Source organism: Leptonychotes weddellii, chromosome 8, assembly GCF_054177405.1.
Source record: "Leptonychotes weddellii isolate Sample4059 chromosome 8, ASM5417740v2, whole genome shotgun sequence".
Classification (NCBI taxonomy): Eukaryota; Metazoa; Chordata; class Mammalia; order Carnivora; family Phocidae; genus Leptonychotes; species Leptonychotes weddellii.
In genome coordinates this window covers 111,470,739-111,491,098 of record NC_138376.1, presented here as the reverse complement: position 1 = coordinate 111,491,098, position 20,360 = coordinate 111,470,739, and the positions used below count along the sequence as shown (strand labels likewise).

Here is a 20,360-nt window from a genome sequence, read left to right as displayed (position 1 = left end):
GGATACATCCCCTTCCAAAGCCATGAACATGGTAAGACTAGAGCACTGTGCTGTAGGTCTGCACCATGAGACAAGCCATAATTCAACAGCAAACTCACTAGATTCTTCCCTAAGCTCCACTGCTGGTCCATGGCAAAGCAGGAGGCATTAGGAGTAGCATCAATTTTTCTAGATGAGACACTCTTTTCCCCTCTCACTTGTCTAGTTCATTGGTATACTGAGCAACAAACCTTGAGAAAAGCTCCCTGTGGAACATTCTGTTGAAACAAACATGACCCAGACACAGTCCTGTCTTTCTAGAAGTCTATCATTCATACAGTATAACCAGTGCCCTTATTTTCTTTAAAAACATAAAACAAGGGCACCTGGGTGGCTCAGTTGGTTGGGCGACTGCCTTCGGCTCGGGTCATGATCCTGGAGTCCTGGGATCGAGTCCCGCATCGGGCTCCCTGCTCAGCGGGGAGTCTGCTTCTCCTTCTGACCCTCCCCCCTCTCATGCTCTCTCTCTATCTCATTCTCTCTCTCAAATAAATAAATAAAATCTTAAAAAAAAAAAAAAAAACATAAAACAAAACCCTACAGTAACAGCAACACAATTTCTTTATTCTGTCTCCAAATTTCAGATGAATATTAACGGCAATCAGGAAAAAACGTGTTTTGTGCTGTGTCCCTTTCTCCAACACTCTCCCACCCCACTCCAGTGATAGTGTTATCAGTATATATTCCCGTTGAGACTCCTCGCAAGGATTACACCTGCAGGATGGCCAAAGAGGGGGAAATACAGCCTGTGAATCTCCTCACTGGACAAAGTAAAGGAAAGTACCTGGGCTCATACAAATCCAAAACTGCAGTTCAAAGCTTACACAGAGAACACACACCCACACTCGCCACACACAGGGCCAGTCACTACGAAAGTACATATTCCTGACGAATACAACTTAGGAATGTCCCATATACAGATAGAAAAAACCAGATTATGCCAAAGGTTAAGTTCCACTTACCACCCAAGAGAGTAACACCTGTACATATGTTGATTCAGTGCTTTGTGCCCTACGAGCAGACGTCAGAAAATTTGTGTTGGAAAGATCCAGAGAGTACCTAGTTTAGGCACTGCTGGCCAGGTGGTCTCTACCCAAACTACTCAATCCTACTGTAATATGAAAGCAGCCCAGACAATGCAGAAACAAATGAGCCAATCATAATGATGACTATGTTCCAATAAAACGTTGTGGACTCTGAAATTTGAATCTCATATAATATCCATGTGTCATGAAATATTCTTTTTTTATTTTTTTGCAACCACCTAAAAATGTCAAAACCATTCCTAGCTTGTGGGCCATACAAAAACAGGCAGTTGAAACATGAAATGTTCTTAGAGTATCAGCAACCACTTAGAAATGTTCTAAGAGATTTATAGAGATTTAGATGTATTAGTACATGTATTAGTTATTTCTTGATAATAATATTTTAAAGGAGGGAAACGAGACAGGGGTGATGTGACAAGTGAGAGGCAGAACCAGGATCTAATAACTATAGAATCTGGTTCTAAATCAATGTTCTCAAAGTCTGTGCTAAGCTTCCACTCAAATTACAAGGGGACAGGACTGTGACATATAAGCAAGGAAATACTTAATGGGGGGCGGGGCAGAATAGAGGGAGTTCTATTTAATGACTTCCCAAAGAAAGCAACAAAATATATATCACATTGAAATGAACTCAAAATGAAGACGATTTTTTCCCAAGCACACAGCTTTAACACGTATCTGTGCTTTCATATCACAGGCTCTCAGTACGGGGTCCACCCTGGGAAACTGTTTGGAAATGTCAGTAGTCACCATTGAATACAATTAAAAACTGATTCATCCTGACAGTCAACCTCTTACTTAGATGTTTAATTCTTTGCAAAGACATATTTGCAGAGCCTTCTCTGACAGAGAAAATACAGTTTAATAATTCAATCAGACAAATATATGGTGAATGACCCCTTTGTGCTTGGCCCTGCGGAAATGCCAAGTTCAGGCCACCCTCTTCATTCACAAGAGAGGGTTCTCATGGTTTTCCAATAAACACAAAATAATACAAATGAACAATCTTGAACTTGGAACGTAGATAAGCTGTGGGTCACATTTAATCTTAAAAAACTGAAAAGCAACATGATATGAGTCCAGATAACAGTTGCTGCAGGTGACCAGCTCTGGTGACCCCCTCCTCCAACCCTTCCCCCCCCACCATACTTCTGTGCACTCTACTGACACCAGCTTTAACCCCACAATTGTGACAAGAGGGGCCAGTATAAAACCAGCAGCTGGACACGGAAGCTTCTGGATTTAAAAGTGTCAGAGGATACAAGCAAACTGTCATCACAATGCATGAGGAGAGCCAGGGTCTACGGGAGGGCAGCAGCTGCAAAGACTGATGGGGACATGTGACAGTACAACCACATGAAGCCAACCTGATGGGCTCCGTCACCCCCGGAGAAATCAGCCCAAAGGCTGCGGGCGACAGCTAGTACTCATTTCCCGCCACTGACAGCCATGTAGGAATCACAGGTCATTGTGGGCAGGACTACTGGTTTTGCAAAAGAACCTGGAAATCTGAATTTATCTGTGTAATCTCCAGATATTCGTAGTTTCCTGAAAACATCGTGCAGATAAACAAATTGTGTCCACGGGCATAGCAGATCATCGGGCGACTGATGAGCAATCTCTGCACAGGGCATGACTGCAAGTGAAATGTATGTTTAGTCAACAGTGAGTCCTCTGAGGAACTGATAAACTCTGTGGAAAGGACACACACACACAGATACCACACCAGCCAAAGACTAAAGAACATGATTCAATACAGAACACCAGCAGTCATTACTGGCTCAGACAAAACACGAAAAAGTCGGTCATTTCAGATTCTTTTTTTCCCACTCACTCCCCACCTCACATTTCTACCTCCAAACACATTCCAAAGGTAACCACCTCTCCTTGTCACCATGGCTCCCACTCCAGTTCATGCCTCCAGGACCAGGCTAATTGAACCCTTTGCTTCTGCATGAGAGCCAGAATAACTCTAATTATAGACAAAGACAATCCAAATAAAAGATCCTCTGTGATCAGGTCCCCACCCTGTCTCTAATCTGACACTGTCTTATTCTCCTTCTTTGATACTCCCAAATCACAGTTATTTCCATCATAGAGGCCAAGTTTTTCAGCAATAGTAGTAGTGGTAATAGAAAAAAAAATTCTGCAGAAGATTGAATAAGAAAGTAAAATTTAGGAAGTCTAGTTTGGAGTTCTTAAAAGGGCCAAGTGCTAATTCTTTATAGCAACAACCAACCAACCAGAGACAAAATTAGGACTTGTATTTTCCATTTGGAAGACTGATCAGTGCCTTCTTTCTGGAGTTGCTAGGCTGACATCGACCCCCCGCAGCTGACAAATGCAGGCCTTGCCTTCAAGGCCCTCGGAACCTAGATGTAAACAAAACCAACACAGCATGCTGAGCACATTAAGAGGGACTCATGAGCTAGCGTGGTTCTGCCAAATTTGTACCAAGTAACAGATACAGTACACAGGCAGAATCTGTCCTATGATTTACCTAATCTCATTATAAATAATCAAGTTACAACTGGGTATAATTTTTAATTTTTAAATGCTTTCACAACTAATATATCTGATAAGGTATCTTACAAACAAATAATATATGAGCCCTTTGACATTGTTCAGCTATTCTGTTATTTATGCTCTATCTATTTTCAAAACAGGATTTGAGGCAGCCAATGCAATTCAGTTACAATCTCCACTGTTTACTGTGTGTGTGCGTGCACACATGTATTCATGCATATACATGGCATGTACATATATACACACATACCATATAGCATATATACCATAACGTATTTGCATTCTTCTCAGATTCATCTGAGATTAACCTGATGTCCCCAGCTTCTGATAACATATTGTAAGCTTTAGCACCTCTCTCTTATTTTTTTATTGTTTTCTGTTTTTGATCATTTTTGGCAAGGGGTTGGTTATTTTAAAACTCCAAAAGAAATAAGCAAAATAATTTAATATTTCTTTTAACATTTTTAAAGCCAGAATCTTTCATTTATGAATCACCAATCTCAGCATCCTTTTGGCTCTTGTAATTCTTCATTTTCTTAAAAGTCAGTATCAGTGAGCACCATGAACAATGCCATTTTGGTTAATTATGTTTATATATAAATATATTTTTTAAGTTTTTTATAACAAAAATGTTACGCTTTTTCTCAAAGAATATTTTCTTTGGATTTCTTCTAACTTTTTGTGATGTGTATTACTGCGTACGATAAATAACAGGTTAAAACAAAGAATAGTATCTCTAGTCAAGATTAAGCAAACTGATAAAATGAGGTTCATCACAACTATAAACTTAAAGCTTCACCAGTGGAATGAAGACCTATGATGGTCAATATCAACTTTATGATTCCACCCAGTGAGAGCAAAATGAGTGCAAGGAAATGCCTAAGGAGGTCTTTAAACACCTTGCAAGGAAAGCCAGCAAGATTGCTACAAAGAATCAGTGAGCACAGGGCTCTTGGCCCCATCTTCTACAAAGCTTCCTACACATCTTTTCCCACTCTCATTTTTGTGACCATCAACTTCCAACATGAGAAGAGGACAAAACAATAGGACACTAAAAGCAATGTCCCACTGCCTCCAAAAGGAACCCATTTGAATAGCTCTCCACATTGAAATCTATTAAAAAAAAAAAAATGCTTCACAGATTTTCCTTTTATGCTCCATCAATTTAAACTTCAAGTTTGGAATTTAGTGACGTATATGAAAACTTGGCTCATCTTTGTCTACAAAAAGGGAAAGGCAGAAATCTGCCCAAACTAAAGTTCAGCATTTTGAAGTCTACACATTCTCTGTCTAACCTTTATTTGTTAAACCTCTTTTGAGAATCGCCTCACCAAACTGATAAAAGAGCTTCTGCAATTTGTATGTCTCAGCTCTGCCAGATGAGCAGCTCTGAAAGTCAGCCAAACAAAATGCAGGCTGGGAGTCAGAAGAAAGTTCCCAACAGTGAAGCAATGAGGCCCTTGCTGCCTCCCTCGGGAGACCAGCCTACTAACAAACCAGAGGCTCTTAAGGATGAGAGGAACAAAACACTCAAGCTTTACCCACCAGACAATGGAATGAAGTGGGTTTAATGAGCCAATGCTTTTTTTTTTTCATTTCTGTTTTAAAATATATGTGTAGCACAGACAAGGGGTACCACAAGTTAGGGTTACCTGAGAGGGTCCTAATTTAGCATTCCTAAGTAATTATAATCTCCTATAATGTTTCATAATAATGCCTCAATATTTCTTAGCAATATAAGGCAAGTAATTACAATCAAGTGTGTTTTATAGCTAAAGGAATAAAAACCAAGTGACCTGGGAAAATTGGCTAATAATTTGCCTGAGGTCATAAATAAATGAGCAGCACATCCAGGAATAAATGTTAAATTTCCTAACTCTTAGCTCCTTTAGATAATCATTTTCTTCTGAGCTCTTCATAACTTTTTAAAATCCAACAACCATAAGCTGTTCTACACCGGATGACTTCTCGGGATTCCCAAACTCTAAAGCATATCTCTGTAACATATTAACATGATTTGCAGCAAAAAGAATATATATTTATAGTGAATGCTGCCTTAGCTATATTTCTTTATAAAGTGAAAAATCAAAAGATGGTTTTAGATCCATATTATTCAATATTCTCAAGCTCTTTACCAAATCCCTTATCAAGGAATGAATTGAGCCGATTTTAACTTTTAAATCTCATTTTTCATCACCCAAATTTAATAGGAGGATTCTATTTGAAGAATCCTATGCAGCAAGCATGCGAATCTTATGTATTAAACCTACCAGTGCAACTTCAAAAAAACAGGTAATTAGGGAAACTGCATATCTGGATTTGTTTGTCGATTTTTGTGAGTAAATGCAGCAAAAATGTATTCATATCCATGAAATAACTCCATTTATGCCATTTTGCACTCAATTCTATACTCCCTCCTACCTCTTTCCAATATAACCACTACCAACTGGTTTATGGATATAAAGTATCAGGCATTTAAATATGTTTCTGTCACTGTCATTGACTAATCTATCAAGCCTATCAAGGCTCACTGGGGGCCTCCTAAATGCCAGAAGTGGTGCCAGTGACCAAAATAAACAATCCTTGCACCATGGAGCATCCACTGATTAGGAGAGGAGAGACAAATATTTTCAGATGCAACTAATTTAAAGTACAATTCTGATCAGTGCATCAGTGGATAAAGCTTTACGAGTAGAGAGCATATCTGCCCTCGTCTAGGAGCTCAGAAAATGTATCCTTGAAATGACATTTCAGCTCAGGCAAGAAATAGGAGAAGGAGTTGGCCAGGAAAAGATGCAGAAGGGTAGAAGCCATGAGACGGCTCATCGTAATAGCTAGAGAATCAAGAGGGAAGGAGAGTAAAGCAAAATGTAATCAGAAGTAGACTGGAGACAGCAACAATTGAGGGCCTTAAAAGCCAAGTAAGAACAGTGGGCAGCCCTTGAAAGATTTAACTGAAGAGAAAAGGGTACTGAGACTTACACTGTAAGACCACTCCTGCTATTCTGTAGAAAGCAGAAGGAAGGGATTGGATAGGTGAAGCATGGCATGGCAGAACCAGTTGGTAGATTATTACAGTGGTCCACATGTTCAGGGATAATTTTCAAAAACAGTAAAATCATGACTCATACACATGTAATATCAACACGTGTCAAAGACTTTAACTCATTAATTGACAAGAGAACCAGTAAGGTGTATGACCGGTTCAAAGGAGAATTCAAAAGACCACATGTTTATATGCAATAAAGGAAAGCAGAAATAAATTTATAATAGATGCAAAAATAGGTCTATCCAAGGTATAATAATCAACTGCATTCCACCTACTTTGCATTTTTATGTATAAGAATTATTTGCATTATTATCTGTTTTCTACAACTCTCAGAGTTGTAGAGTAGCTCACAGATAAGGGAAGGCCAATAACCCAGATGTCTGAGCTGACAGGATTCTCACTAATCTTTCTGCCTATCTTAAAGTCTTTCACATTTTTTCCTAACTCAGATGATAGTGACTTGGCAAAAGGAGGTGTCAGAAAAGAGGGAGAAAAGTAGACATTTTGAATATATATAGGTAGTGGAATCAATTAAGATTTGGCATTTTGATTACAATGGGCCGGGGAGGGGGTGCTTGGGTGGCTCAGTTGGTTAAGCAACTGCCTTCAGCTCAGGTCATGATCCTGGAGTCCCGGGATCGAGTCCTGGGATCAAGTCCCACATCCGGCTACCTGCTCGGCAGGGAGTCTGCTTCTCCCTCTGACCCTCCTCCCTCTCATGCTCTCTCTCTCTAATAAATAAAAAATTAAATTAAATTAAAAAATGAAAACACTTAAAAAAAAAAAAATGGGCTGGGGAGGGGACCACAAAGAAAATGTCCAGGGATGGAATTCAAAATAAATTCCTAAATGGTGGAAGATACCATCAGTTATCTATTTGCATTTTTCAGGACAAGGGCCCAACTGCCCTAGGGAGGGACCCACGCTGCAGGGAAGCAGCAGACTCAATCAATAATTCTATTTTAAACTCTACCACAATATACCAAAAGACATGGATAAAAAAATAAATGAAATCAAGTTCATTCTTTTCACCAGGATTTTTTTTTCTTGTGCTAGCCTCTGGATTACTTAGTGACACCATGCCCAAAAACTACCTTTTCCCAGCAGAGTGGAATTAAGCTGTATGGGAGTCTATGGAAATCTCCCAGCGTAGAAATGTTATTCTCTTTCCTGACCAGCAGTGTGGAAGCAATCTGATTTATGGATTTAAGACAGCCAGAGGAAAGAAAAAATGTGGATGAAGTTCAATGTCACTGCCATGAACTCTCCATCTCTTTATATCCAAATATTCATAATTTATTTGATAAGTTTGTTCTAGAACCATCAAATTTTCCTTCTACTTTGATTTCTGACTCAAAGTCATCTGAAAGGAAATGTTTCCAGGGTCAGCTCTACTTTTGATACTTTTTCTCCAAACAAAATAAGCTTTTAGCTTCCGTGTCAGTTTACATAACTGGAACTGTTAAAATGTTAAAAATGTTAAAAATGATAATATTACCTGGTCTTTTCACCGTCTTCGTAATAATTTACGAAATAATTTGCATGGGGCAAATAATTTACATGGGACTTAAAACCCTCACTGAATAGTACAGAATAATATATACATTATAAAATGTACAAATTTAAATGTCAAGTTCGTTAAGTAAACTATCCTGGTAGTACTGGACTTTGTGTTATATGAGGTCTCTTTAAAGATGCTAACCATCAACGATAAATACTGAGCTATTTCTTTTTTTTTTTTCTTTAAGATTTATTTATTTATTTGAGAGAGAGAAGAATGAGAGTGAGGGGAGGGGGCAGAGGTAGAGGGAGAGAGAATTTCAAGCAGACTCCCCGCTAAGCGTGGAGCCCAACATGGGGCTCAATTTCACAACCCTGAGATCATGCCCTGAGCTGAAACCAAGAATCAGACACTTAACTGACTGAGCCACCCAGTGCCCCGATACTGAGCTATTTCTTGAGAGAATTCAGGTACATGACCCAAATGATCCAGTAGACACTGAGGACCATCCAATGGAAAAGAAGTTAAGGGACAGTAGCTGCAGTGAGGATGTTTTTAAAGCTCAGCAAAGGGGTACTTGGGCCACACTGGGTATGAGTGACAGCTTTGGTATCAGCCTTGCATCCATCAGTAACAGCTCTGGACCTGGAGATGAAGCACACCTACTGGGTGACGCTCCAGCTCAACCGCCTGTCATATACCGTCAAGGTACTATCTCGCCTGAGCCAAATTTATGGCAACACTGATAAAGTTTTCAATTTCATTTTCAATTATTCTTTCTCAGTTGTCACCTCTATTCGCCTACTCTCCACCTTTCCATGCCCTATTTGCACTAGTTCTCTCCATTCTCGTAGACAGGGGTAAAAGTCATTCACCCAGTTTCAAATGTCCCCCAAACGTAGGTCTACCAAGACTATGATGTTTTCAAATGATCTTTAAAATCAGTTCTAAGGTAATTCTTCCCCAATGACTACACTGAGCTGCTAAAAAGTAGGTCTGCTTAACTTGCTCTACCTAGAAATGACCGTATAATCCTCCATAACAACCAGGATGCATAATCTTACACATCTGAGCACTCATAAAACCACTGGGTTAAAACATCTCCTATCCAAACTCTCTCAGTTGCTGAAACAATACTGCCCAGAATATGGTCAACGCAGACGGATATTTCAAAAGTTTTGAATCATGTCAAATCCAAAGCACCCAGATGTTACCTGTGCTTCTAAAATAAAACAAATTAAAATTTCCCCCAAAATACCTATGTCTGCTCTGGAATAAATCCTACACATAAAACCACCAATTATGCAAGCACTTCTATATTCTTGACCCTTCTGTCAAAGTTCGTTTTCACATTCCTTACATTCTCAGAGGCAAGATAAAACATCCCTCAACAAAAACGTGCAAAACCTAAGAAAACACTGCAATCAAATAATCATCTGTAAACACTGAGATGTGAAGCAATTTTTAAACCGTGCTGCTACACATAGTAATCCTAAAACATTCTCACGTTGCCTCAAAGAAATACCAATGTTTATTTTCTTGACCTTTGCAACCTTCTCAAATAGAAAATTCTGAAAAAAGAAAAAACCTCTTAATTAAAGTAGCTTTCATACTATTTAAAAGACTATGATGATGTTTCGCCCAGAAACTTTTATTTCTCCTCTTTCTGGTGTGGAGTCCTGCAAATTTCCCTCCCACTTCAAACTTAAAGGACCAAATTCCAATGTCAATAACCAATGGATAATTACATAAGAACAAGTTTCAAAATAGCACTGCCAATTCCTTTGTCTGTTTGCCCTGCCCCTAAAAGGAATATTGCTCAAAGCACTGATTATGTTCCAAGTGGTTATAAATGCTGAGAAAGAGTAGATTCTTGGGGAAAGAAGTGAGAAAGTGCTCAAAAAAAGAACCACAGTGCAGATCAACATTATTAGCCACATCCACAGGTAGGAAAATCCTTAAACGTTTCTGCATGGGGTAGAAAGGCTGCCTGAATAACAATCTGATTTTAACCAGGCAAAGTGAAATCATCATCTGTCTAGCTAAGTGAACACAAAATTTGCCCAGTGATATATTCATTTCCTAAATGTACCCAGGATTCACAGAGTCAAAAGCAGCAAACTGTTGCCCTATATCTGGAGAATGCCAGGTAAAAATAAAAAGCTGTTTATACCATGAAGGTGTTTACACCATGAACTGTTTGTATCAGGATTTCCGTTTAAATATATTTGAGAAGAGAATTTTTTAAAAAGTATAAATGCATCTGCATACTCAGAAGATTTCTATTCGGTCACGTCATGGGAAAATTCATTGCACTTCCAAACAAACTCCGTCAATCAGAAAGAGGCATTTGAATCACCATAAAGTGTTTGAAAGTCTCCGTTACCTTTGAAAATCGAGCGTTAATCCATTTGGTAAAGGTTTTCTTCTGCACGTCATTGTGTTCATCTGTGGGAGGGAAAAGGAAGAAGGGAAATGTATGAAAGTCTGTACCTTTGGGAAGGGTTCTATATACAACCATCCCCATCATGGAGAGTTTAAAATAGAAGTCCTCCTAGTAGTTCCTGAGGCACAAAGATCCACAGCTAAGAACAGGAAGGCTGAGGGAGTCTGCTTGCACAGGAAGTCAGGGCACCTTCCCTAGGGGGCTGGCCCTCCCATCCTGAGCCTCAGCATATTGCCGCCAACCATTCGATCATGTGTGTGGGACAGAATCAGCACCTCACTTTCACAATTACACATAATACTTTCTGTTGCATTTTGTTTAAGTAAAATTTCAGCATGATAAAGATGTTAGCATGTCCAAAACAAAAATCGAAGTCATCCATGAAAAACCTAAGAAACTCATGATCTTCCTCCTTTTCTGTACAAGTCCTACACCCTTCAGAACAAAAACTAGCATAAGGTTATTCCACAACCTGTTTTTTGTAGTAAAACTGATAGGACAAGATTTTAATGATCTTGATCTATAAATACAGTATTTTACAAGTGGAGAAATCAGAGTCGTTCTTTTAAAAAAAAAAATGATCAACTTTGGTTTTGATTACAAATTCATGTTCCAAGCCCAAGCCAATAAAAATTGACTTTAAAAACTACAGCATCTTGAACATCTTGAAGATGGGCAGAATGATTTAGTTAAGCACAGGGAAACCATGTGATATATCAAAAAGAACAAAGAGCTTTAGAACAAAATAGACCGCACCCCAATCCACTTAGTGTGTGACCTCGGGTAAATCATTACAATGCCTCCTCACCTCGGGTTCTCATCTGTAAAAGAGAAATAAATAACACCCAGCTTGCAAGGGCATTTTGAGGATTAGTGACTATGAGCGGAAACCACTTGGCAAAGAGCTGGCTTTGAGCTCTCTGTTACTGTTATGCTACAATTATTACTACAGTATACATGTAAACATGAAAGATAAATACCCATTGTACCCTCTCTGTTATTTCTAATGATACCCTCTTCAACTGCTCCCCAGTCCTCTATTACAACCAGCAAGAGTCAGTGTTGGCTTAACACCTAGAGAACAGCACATTAACAATCTCTAACTGGTTCCGAAAGCTGCCTCAGGAGGATTTGGAACCAAGCAGAAAGCTGCGGTTCTGTCTGTGTGTATGAATACGCCGCCTGCCCGGGACCATCCACACTGCCAGGCTGCCTCCCACAACGTAACAGCAAAATAATAACAGAGAGGCCCCAGTGCGCTCTGCTCTCCGTGCATTAGTTTCAAAGGGCTGCCTTCAACATAGACCTCATGCATCTCTAACAGCAGAATTAGAAGTTCACCCACCACTTCACCAAGTTTGTGATATCTTTGGTCCTTACTCCCTTCTGGTAGGAGAGTTTGTGATTAAAAGGTCATTCCTGAAATAAATAGGATAGCTGCAGCTCCAGAAAAGAGTGCACTCTTACACATCCATAAAGGTAATTGGAGACTGACTCAGAGACACAAAGGGGACAATTGGATGAAAAACAAAACTGCTGTCTAAGAACCCTCTTGATGTTAATTGCACTGAGAGGTAGGTAGCCTGCCTTCCAGGAAGGACAATGCAGTCAGCATCAGACCTGATTTCAGGCTTTCTACCATCGATCAATGCCACATATAAGCCATTTATTAACCAAGAGGACTTGCTTACACACTCTGAATGTCCCCACCTTGCAATCACGCCCAAGAGGGACAGAGCTGAGATGATACACAGAATAGAAGTCAGCCACATACAACAACCTGCAGAGAGCACTATACCAGCCCCACCAATATAAATATAATATTAAATATCAGTGTACAGAGCTCTTAGAAAAGCTAATTATTTGTCCCATTAGCCTTAGAAAGGATTTACTTTTGTACATTTTACCATACATATTATTCCATATTGCTATGAACAAAAATACATATAAAGGTCATAAATATTAAATTTTCCTAAATTCATAACATTCATACAATTTGAAGATTTTATCACCATAAAAATGGAGAATATTCTTAGGGATTAATATTAATAAATTTTGGTTTTTTCTTACCCTCTTTTCTGAGCATTTAACCTTCTTATTTTCAAACACATGTTAAAATATTTAATACTTCATAGGTTCCTCTCCAGATATAGACTGGACAAAGAAATGAGTATGTGCACCTTACCAAATGATAACTAAGGTTTTTCAACTTATCACACAAAGAAGGAAATCAAATTCTAAAAATAGATTCCTGCCACACAGAGATGTTTATAAAAATTAATAAGTGAATGTTTCTATAATAGTCTTTGATCTTTGGGTCAAATCAAAGTTTGAATGAGTCTAAGTAACCAATATGAAATAAAGTATGAGGTTGCAGAGATAAAGTATATGTGGAGTTTAGATAATTAACATTTCAAATGTTAGCTTCGTATGCTTATCGCAGAGATATATCCAGCATCCAAACCTTTCAAAAATACTCCCAAATTTATAAACACTCCTCTGTATTCATTCCTGATACAGTTAAAAAAGGGGGGGTTCTGGAGGGGAGGGGGTGGGGGGATGGGTTAGCCTGGTGATGGGTATTAAAGAGGGCACGTGGGGCGCCTGGGTGGCTCAGTTGGTTAAGCGACTGCCTTCGGCTCAGGTCATGATCCTGGAGTCCCTGGATCGAGTCCCGCATCGGGCTCCCTGCTCGGCAGGGAGTCTGCTTCTCCCTCTGACCCTCCCCCCTCTCATGTGCTCTCTCTCATTCTCTCTGTCTCAAATAAATAAATAAAATCTTAAAAAAAAAAAATAATAAAATAAATAAAAATAAATAAAAAAATAAAGAGGGCACGTATTGAATGGAGCACTGGGTGTTATACGCAATGAATCATGGAACACTACATCAAAAACTAATGATGTAATGTATGGTGATTAACATAACATAATAAAACAAAATTTTTTTTAAAAAGGGGGGGGAAGAGTTCATATTTCAATAAGGCGCTAGTTCACATTTCCCTTTTCTAACAATCACATACACACACACACACACACACACCCCTCTTATTTCTACCAGAGAGGAATTCAGTAAAAGAACTGGAATTAGCCTGTAGCTTTTCAATTATGAGATTAAAATGTAACAAATTTGGAACACTTACTAGTAGAAAACTGCCCTCTGCACCACAATTAAGGTAACAACACTGGCCCAGGTCCTGTTTCTGGGAGGTGAAAATATGCTAGCAAAGCGATAAGCAAGACAACTAAAAAATCTCAGTCACGGAATTCAAATCAATCATTCTGCCCTTCCTAGAAATTTATACAGAACTTCAAAAGTCTCAAAGTCATTCAGCTCTCCATTATCAAGCCAATCTGTCATTTAATTTCTCCAAAATAAAAATGTATAGACAACACCATCTTACATATAACTCGATTATTCTATATAAATAAGTTAGTATAATTTACACTTTAAATGTATTCATTCCAGTTTCCAAACAAGCATTTTCTTTAGATTTGGATTTTAGAAAAACTCTTTAGTTTCTGAAAGCCTTTTGGGGCTTAGCAAATCTTATCCATTAATGACCTTTCTCCATTAGGGGGACAAACACGGGACTGAATTAGGAGGAGAAAAATGTGTTAAATCCCTTAAGGCTGATTTTCCAAATTCTTCCTCTAAATATTTTGCTCCTCTTAAAATGCTTCTGACATGCTCACACAGATCCAAGGGCCTTTGCTGCTGTCTCGCCCGGAATTTTATTTCTGTGATGGGTGAGAGAAGTGAAGCAAGAAACATCAACAAAACTGCCTGATAAATCTTCCAGGAAACTGGCTTGCAATTTTTTTCACTTCACCAGCTCAAATGCATATCAAAAATTCTTTCAGCAGAACGTAGCAACAAATCTCAATTTAAATCCTAAACTGGAAATGTGGCAGAGAAATTAGACTTGTTTCCCTTATGGAAATACCCAAGTCCTAGGAACATGCATACCGCCATTAAAACCGGACTACTATTAGAGAGAAAGCACTATCCACCAGTATATCTTTCAAAGAAATTGAAGAGTATCCAATTGGCTGGCAATAACCTGAGTTCCACAGAATGCAGTTATTCAGAAAAGAAGTCCCTACACTTTAAACCAAAAGAGAAATGTCTTGTTGGATGATTTAAAACTTGGACTGGCTTTATTAAAGCCTCTCATGAAACGCAACTCACCCTAGAAAGCCAGTTCCTCATTAGCAAAAGAGATTATTTCAGAAGCAATGAAAGCATTTCAGACCATACTCCCACTTCTTCTTTTTCTGGCTACTGTATTTAGTCAAGCCCAAAGAAACCTACCACCAAGGCTTAGTGAGATCATTCTCCTCTCTTGGTGTCTGCTACCCACTTGCTTGGCCTTTGAACACCAGCAATTCATTTATTGAAACAACATGAATTAAAATGGCACATGGAAATATGTAAATATTTATGTAATAATCTGCCAAATGTTGCAAACATGTAGTCAAAGATACAGAGACAAGAGGAGACAGACGGCTCTCAATTAGAGTGTGTAAACTCTGAATTTGTTTCAAAATCTGACATCCTCATAGGGCCTGAAAAAAAAAAAACTTTAAAATGTGCTTTTTTGTCAAAATTGTCAAAACTACCTAAGTATATGTGGAGTTTAGATAACTAACATTTCAAATGTTAGCTTCGTATGCTTATCGCATTTAAGTTATTAAAGCCAAAAACTGCATTTGAAACAGACTTTCAGACCTCACTCTATAAAAAGCAAAAAACAATTCGATGGTCTCTTTAGGAGATGTGAAGGTGCGTGAAGTGACAAGAAGAAAACAACTTTACTTTTCAAATAAGAACCCTGAGATCCAGAGACAAAAGCTGAATGAATTGCTCAGCGTCACCCACTGCGCAAGTGACAAGAGTAACAAACAGAACCAGGTCCCACTGACTCCTGAACCTGCGTTCAATGTATGCCAAGCACAAGCAGGTCAGAGTTTCGTTGGGAAAAAAGGCACTTAAAATATATCTTGCAGGACAGACGAAGTCTGGTTCATGCGAAGAACGGCATTCTAGACAGAGTAAGAGAAAACAGAATAATACCCTCTTCATTTCAGGCTCAAACTCAGTATCTACAAAAAACAGCATATTTAATTAAAACATAATTACGTATCTATGAGAAAACAGAGGGTTTTAACATACAATAATGCTCAAAGAATAATTCTAAAATTCTCCAAACTTTAAAGTTTTCAATCCTGAAAGATGTTTATACCCATAAAAAGATGAGTACAGAGTTACAAATATATGCTCAAAAATGTTTTTTAAGAAAATATGGATTCTTTGAAAAGCAGCTTCTTTACATAAACACTAGTTCTTCTAGCATGATCCATTCACTCCCCTCCCAAATTAATGGCAATTCTGCAGCCCTTGGATTCCAAAAAATCTACAGCCCCACCTGCACTGTATTTAGGATTTCTGTCATTTTTACCATTGGAGGAAAATGTTTGTTTCAGCAGAGAACCAACCTAACCCACCCAAACTACCCACCTTACTCTCACAGAATCAGTGTGTCTAAGAGCAGGAAAGTACATAAAATTAGAGATCAAATCCATTCTGAAACTAGACATGTCGGGAGCTTATCCCACAAGATGAAGTTAGGTGGTGCCAGAAATCAAATAAGAATCCCCATCTCTTTATCTAGTACTCCTCCCGTGCTTGCAAAGCTTTTTATCATCTTGATTCAGATACAGTTCACATACCATAAAATTCATCCATGTAAAGTCTACAATTCAATGGTTTTTTTTGGTATATTACATTATTAAAATTTTTTTAACTGTGGTGAAATACATAGAACATAAAGTTTGCCACTTTAACCATATTAAAGTGTGCAACCCAGTGGTATTAATTACGTTTACAAGGTTGTGCGACCATCACCACCATGTCCAAAACTTTTTTCATCTGCCCAAATAGAAATTTTATAACCATTAAGCAATAATTCTCCCATTCACAGGGGCACCTGGCTGGCTCAGTCGGTAGAGCAGGCGACTCTTGATCTCGGGGTTGTGTGTTCGAGCCCCACCATTGGGAGTGGAGCCTACTTAAAAAACAAATAAAGTGTTGGGACGCCTGGGTGGCTCAGTCGATTGGGCAGCTGCCTTTGGCTCAGGTCACGATCCCAGTGCCCTGGGATCAAGTCCCGCATCGGGCTCCTTGCTCAGCAAGGAGCCTGCTTCTCCCTCTGCCTGCAGCTCCCCCTGCTTGTGCTCTCTCTCACTCTCTCTTGCCCACGCTCTCTCTAACAAACAAACAAACAAACAAATAAATAAAAACAAATAAAGTGTGATAATTCTCCCATTTCCCCCTCCTCTCAGGCACTAGTAACCCCTAATCTACTTTCTATCTATATGTATTTGCCTCTTCTAGATATTTCATGTAAGTGGAATCATACAGTATCTGTCCTTTTGCATCTGGCTTATTTCACCTAACATCATGTTTTCTAGGATTATCCATGTTGTAGCATGTGTCAGAATTTCCTTTTTATGGTTGAATATTTCATTGTATGTATATGCCACCTTTTTTTGAAGATTTTATTTATTTTAGAGACAGAAAGAGAGCAAGAGTGAGCAGGAGGAGGAGAGAGGGAGAGGGACAGGCAGACTCCACGCTGAGCACAGAGCCTGACATGGGGCTCGATCTCACGACCCTGAGATCATGGAGATCATGACCTGAGCCAAAACCAAGAGCTGGACGCTAAACCAACCGAGCCACCCAGACACACACCTATATGCCACATTTTATTCATCCATTCGTCTGTTGATAGACACTTGGGTCATTTCTACCTTTTGGCTATTGTGAATACAGCGACAAAGAAAACTGGCATGCGAGTACCTGTTCAAGTCCCCGCTTTCAGTTCCTTTGGGTATTTACCTAGCAGTGGAATGGCTGGATTATGTGGTCATACTATGCTTAGATTTTGAGAAACTGCCTTCCATGGAAACTGTTTTCCATAATGACTGCATCATTTTACACTCCTATCAGCAATGTACAGATTTCAATCTCCACATCCTCACTAACATTTATTTTCCTTTTTTAAATTATAGCCATCCTAGTAGGTGTTCAGTGGTATGTCATGGTTCAAATTTGCATTTCTCTAATGACTGATGATGCTGACCATAAGACTGCATTTTGAAAATGCAAAAACCACCCAAATCTGAGATATCCTGAAGACTTTCTACACTTGATCTTAGCCAAAAGGAAACTAGCCCAAGTCAACAGCATGCTACTCCAAGGTCACTGGGGTTCAGATAGCTCTTTTGCATTTAATCTACAAAATATTGCAAAACAATCTATTCCCTAAAGAATTATTTCCAAAATTAGATATAAACAATAATTCCTGACCATCTTCTAATTTTAGAGTTTATTCACCTCTTACCTATTTCTAGTTGATGAATTCAAGTTTTTTAAATACAGGAGGGAACATTTTCCAACTTTCACTTTCTAGAGCTGCTAAACTCAACCTAAAGACTGTAAGATTTGTAGGCATCCAGAATTGTTTGAAATCTTTTCTCTGGAAATATCTTTTGGAAAAACTCTTCATATCTTAGATATAAACTGTATTATATATATTGCAAATGCAAAAGAACAAGCACTCAATTTATGGGGGCAGAAACTGTAAACTTTACATACAAACACTTCATTTTGGACTTCTGTCCCAGGAGTGAAGGAGCTTTATTAAAATCACTTGAAAGGAGCCTGGGTGGCTCAGTTGGTTAAGCGTCTGCCTTCGGCACAGGTCATGTCAGGGTCCTGGGATCAAGGCTCATATCGGGCTCCCTGCTCAGAGGGGAGTCTGCTTCTCCCTCTCCCTCCGTCCCTCACCCTGCTCGTGCTCTCTCCCTCCCTCTCTCTCTCAAGTAAATAAATAAAAAATCCTTAAAAAAAAATCACTTGAAATGTCACAGTACAAGGAGAGGTTATTTAGGAAGAACTGAATGAGTCATAATGATGATGAGTCACTGTCATGAAAAGTCAATAGAAAACTAATTTTTTAAGTGATTTTAGTGATGAAAAAGCTAGACTTTAAAAAGAAAATATCTGCGAAATTCTCTCACTTTATTCCTATTAAAGATCTATCATGTTCCACCAACTGTCTACAGAAATCTTCATAAACATACATCTCCAGATGTATAAAAATTCATGCAAATGAGTTTTTATGAGAATGGGGAAAATTTTTTTTGAATGGAAAATACATTCCAGTGATCTGACTTCAAACTTTCTCATGACAAGTTCTACTTTCTAAAATAGGAGCAAAAACATGTCCTTCCAACACTGCTAAATATTCACATAGTAGTTTTCTCATTTTAATTATTTAATTATTTTCCCCATTTTATGAGGAATCTATCTGGATTCCTTTTAGATTCCTAATAAGTCCATGTAATTAAACAAAAATGTCCAATAAATAGCATTTGTCAAACAAAAAAATCTTGGAAAAAATATCCAAAAAAAAAGAAAACAATACTTTCAGTATCCAAATATCTCCTCTCACTCCTATGTAGGAATGCTTTTATTTTCCATAGAACCGATGGAGAAAAACTTTAACTGTAGACCACATGTCTTCTATAATTACAACTTTGGGTCATCACAGTCAGATAAAAATATATACTGAGAAGCAGCGAGCAATTAATAATGAGTGAATGTGGGCGCCTGGGTGGCTCAGTTGGTTGAGCAACTGCCTTTGGCTCAGGTCATGATCCTGGAGTCCCGGGATCGAGTCCCGCATCGGGCTCCCTGCTCAGCGGGGGGTCTGCTTCTCCCTCTGATCCTCTTCCCTCTTGTGCTGTCTCTCATTCTCTCTCTCAAATAAACAAAATCTTTAAAAAAATAAATAAATAGGGCGCCTGGGTGGCTCAGTCGTTAAGCGTCTGCCTTCGGCTCAGGTCATGATCCCAGGGTCCTGGGATCGAGCCCCACATCGGGCTCCCTGCTCGGCAGGAAGCCTGCTTCTTGCTCTCCCACTCCCCCTGCTTGTGTTCCTGCTCTTGCTATCTCTCTCTCTGTCAAATAAATAAATAAAATCTTTTAAATAAATAAATAAATAAATAATGAGTGAATGAGCATCATTAGATGCCAGTGATAACATTCTGAAGCCAACAACTCCACTGAATTAAAAGGTGTGGCAGAACTGTTTGGCTTCCCTCCTTGGAACTATTTCCATTTAATTCTGTGTGTGTCAGGACCCATGTAAGCACCCTGAGACAGATGAAGACCCAGACCACAATTCATGCAAGCTCAAGTGCTGCCTTTCAATTCAGCCACTCAGGAGAGTCTCCAGGTAGCCCCAAAGAGCAATATGACCCCAAGGAATTTGAGAACCAAAGAAAAACTATCTTCAGCTCCTCAAGATTCGACTTGCAAAAGTCTACACAACCTTAGAGGCCAGAATGAACATTCCAAAATGTCTAGAGCTACCAGCCTCCTTGACTACAACCCATCATTTGAAGAATCCTTAGGGCTGAGACTCTTCCCCTCCTTCTCTCCTCTTAATTTTTATTACTCACCTCCTTCTTCCACCCATCTTGCTTTTTTAAACATCCAAACTTCCCTCCATCCTGCCTCTCTGAATATTCTTTTCCAAAACCCCTCCCTGGACCTGTCTTGGCTTAGGTCACCATTTTGGAATTCTTAGCCATACAGATCACCGGGCTGCACGGGTGTGTTAACCCTCGAGCAATCCCAACACCCTTTGAGTCTCTGTACCATTTCTTTTCTGGAGTGTCTTTTTG

At 39.0% G+C, this 20,360-nt stretch overlaps 1 protein-coding gene across 1 annotated transcript in view; it reads right to left on the bottom strand.

The window, feature by feature from the left end:
• The window catches only part of UTRN (utrophin), a 467,571-nt gene that overhangs the window by 358,977 nt on the left and 88,234 nt on the right, over positions 1-20,360 (bottom strand). Inside the window, exon 3 of the mRNA XM_081829379.1 lies at positions 10,548-10,609. Coding sequence (XP_081685505.1) covers positions 10,548-10,609 — 62 coding nt within the window. The remainder of the gene's footprint in view (positions 1-10,547; positions 10,610-20,360) is intronic.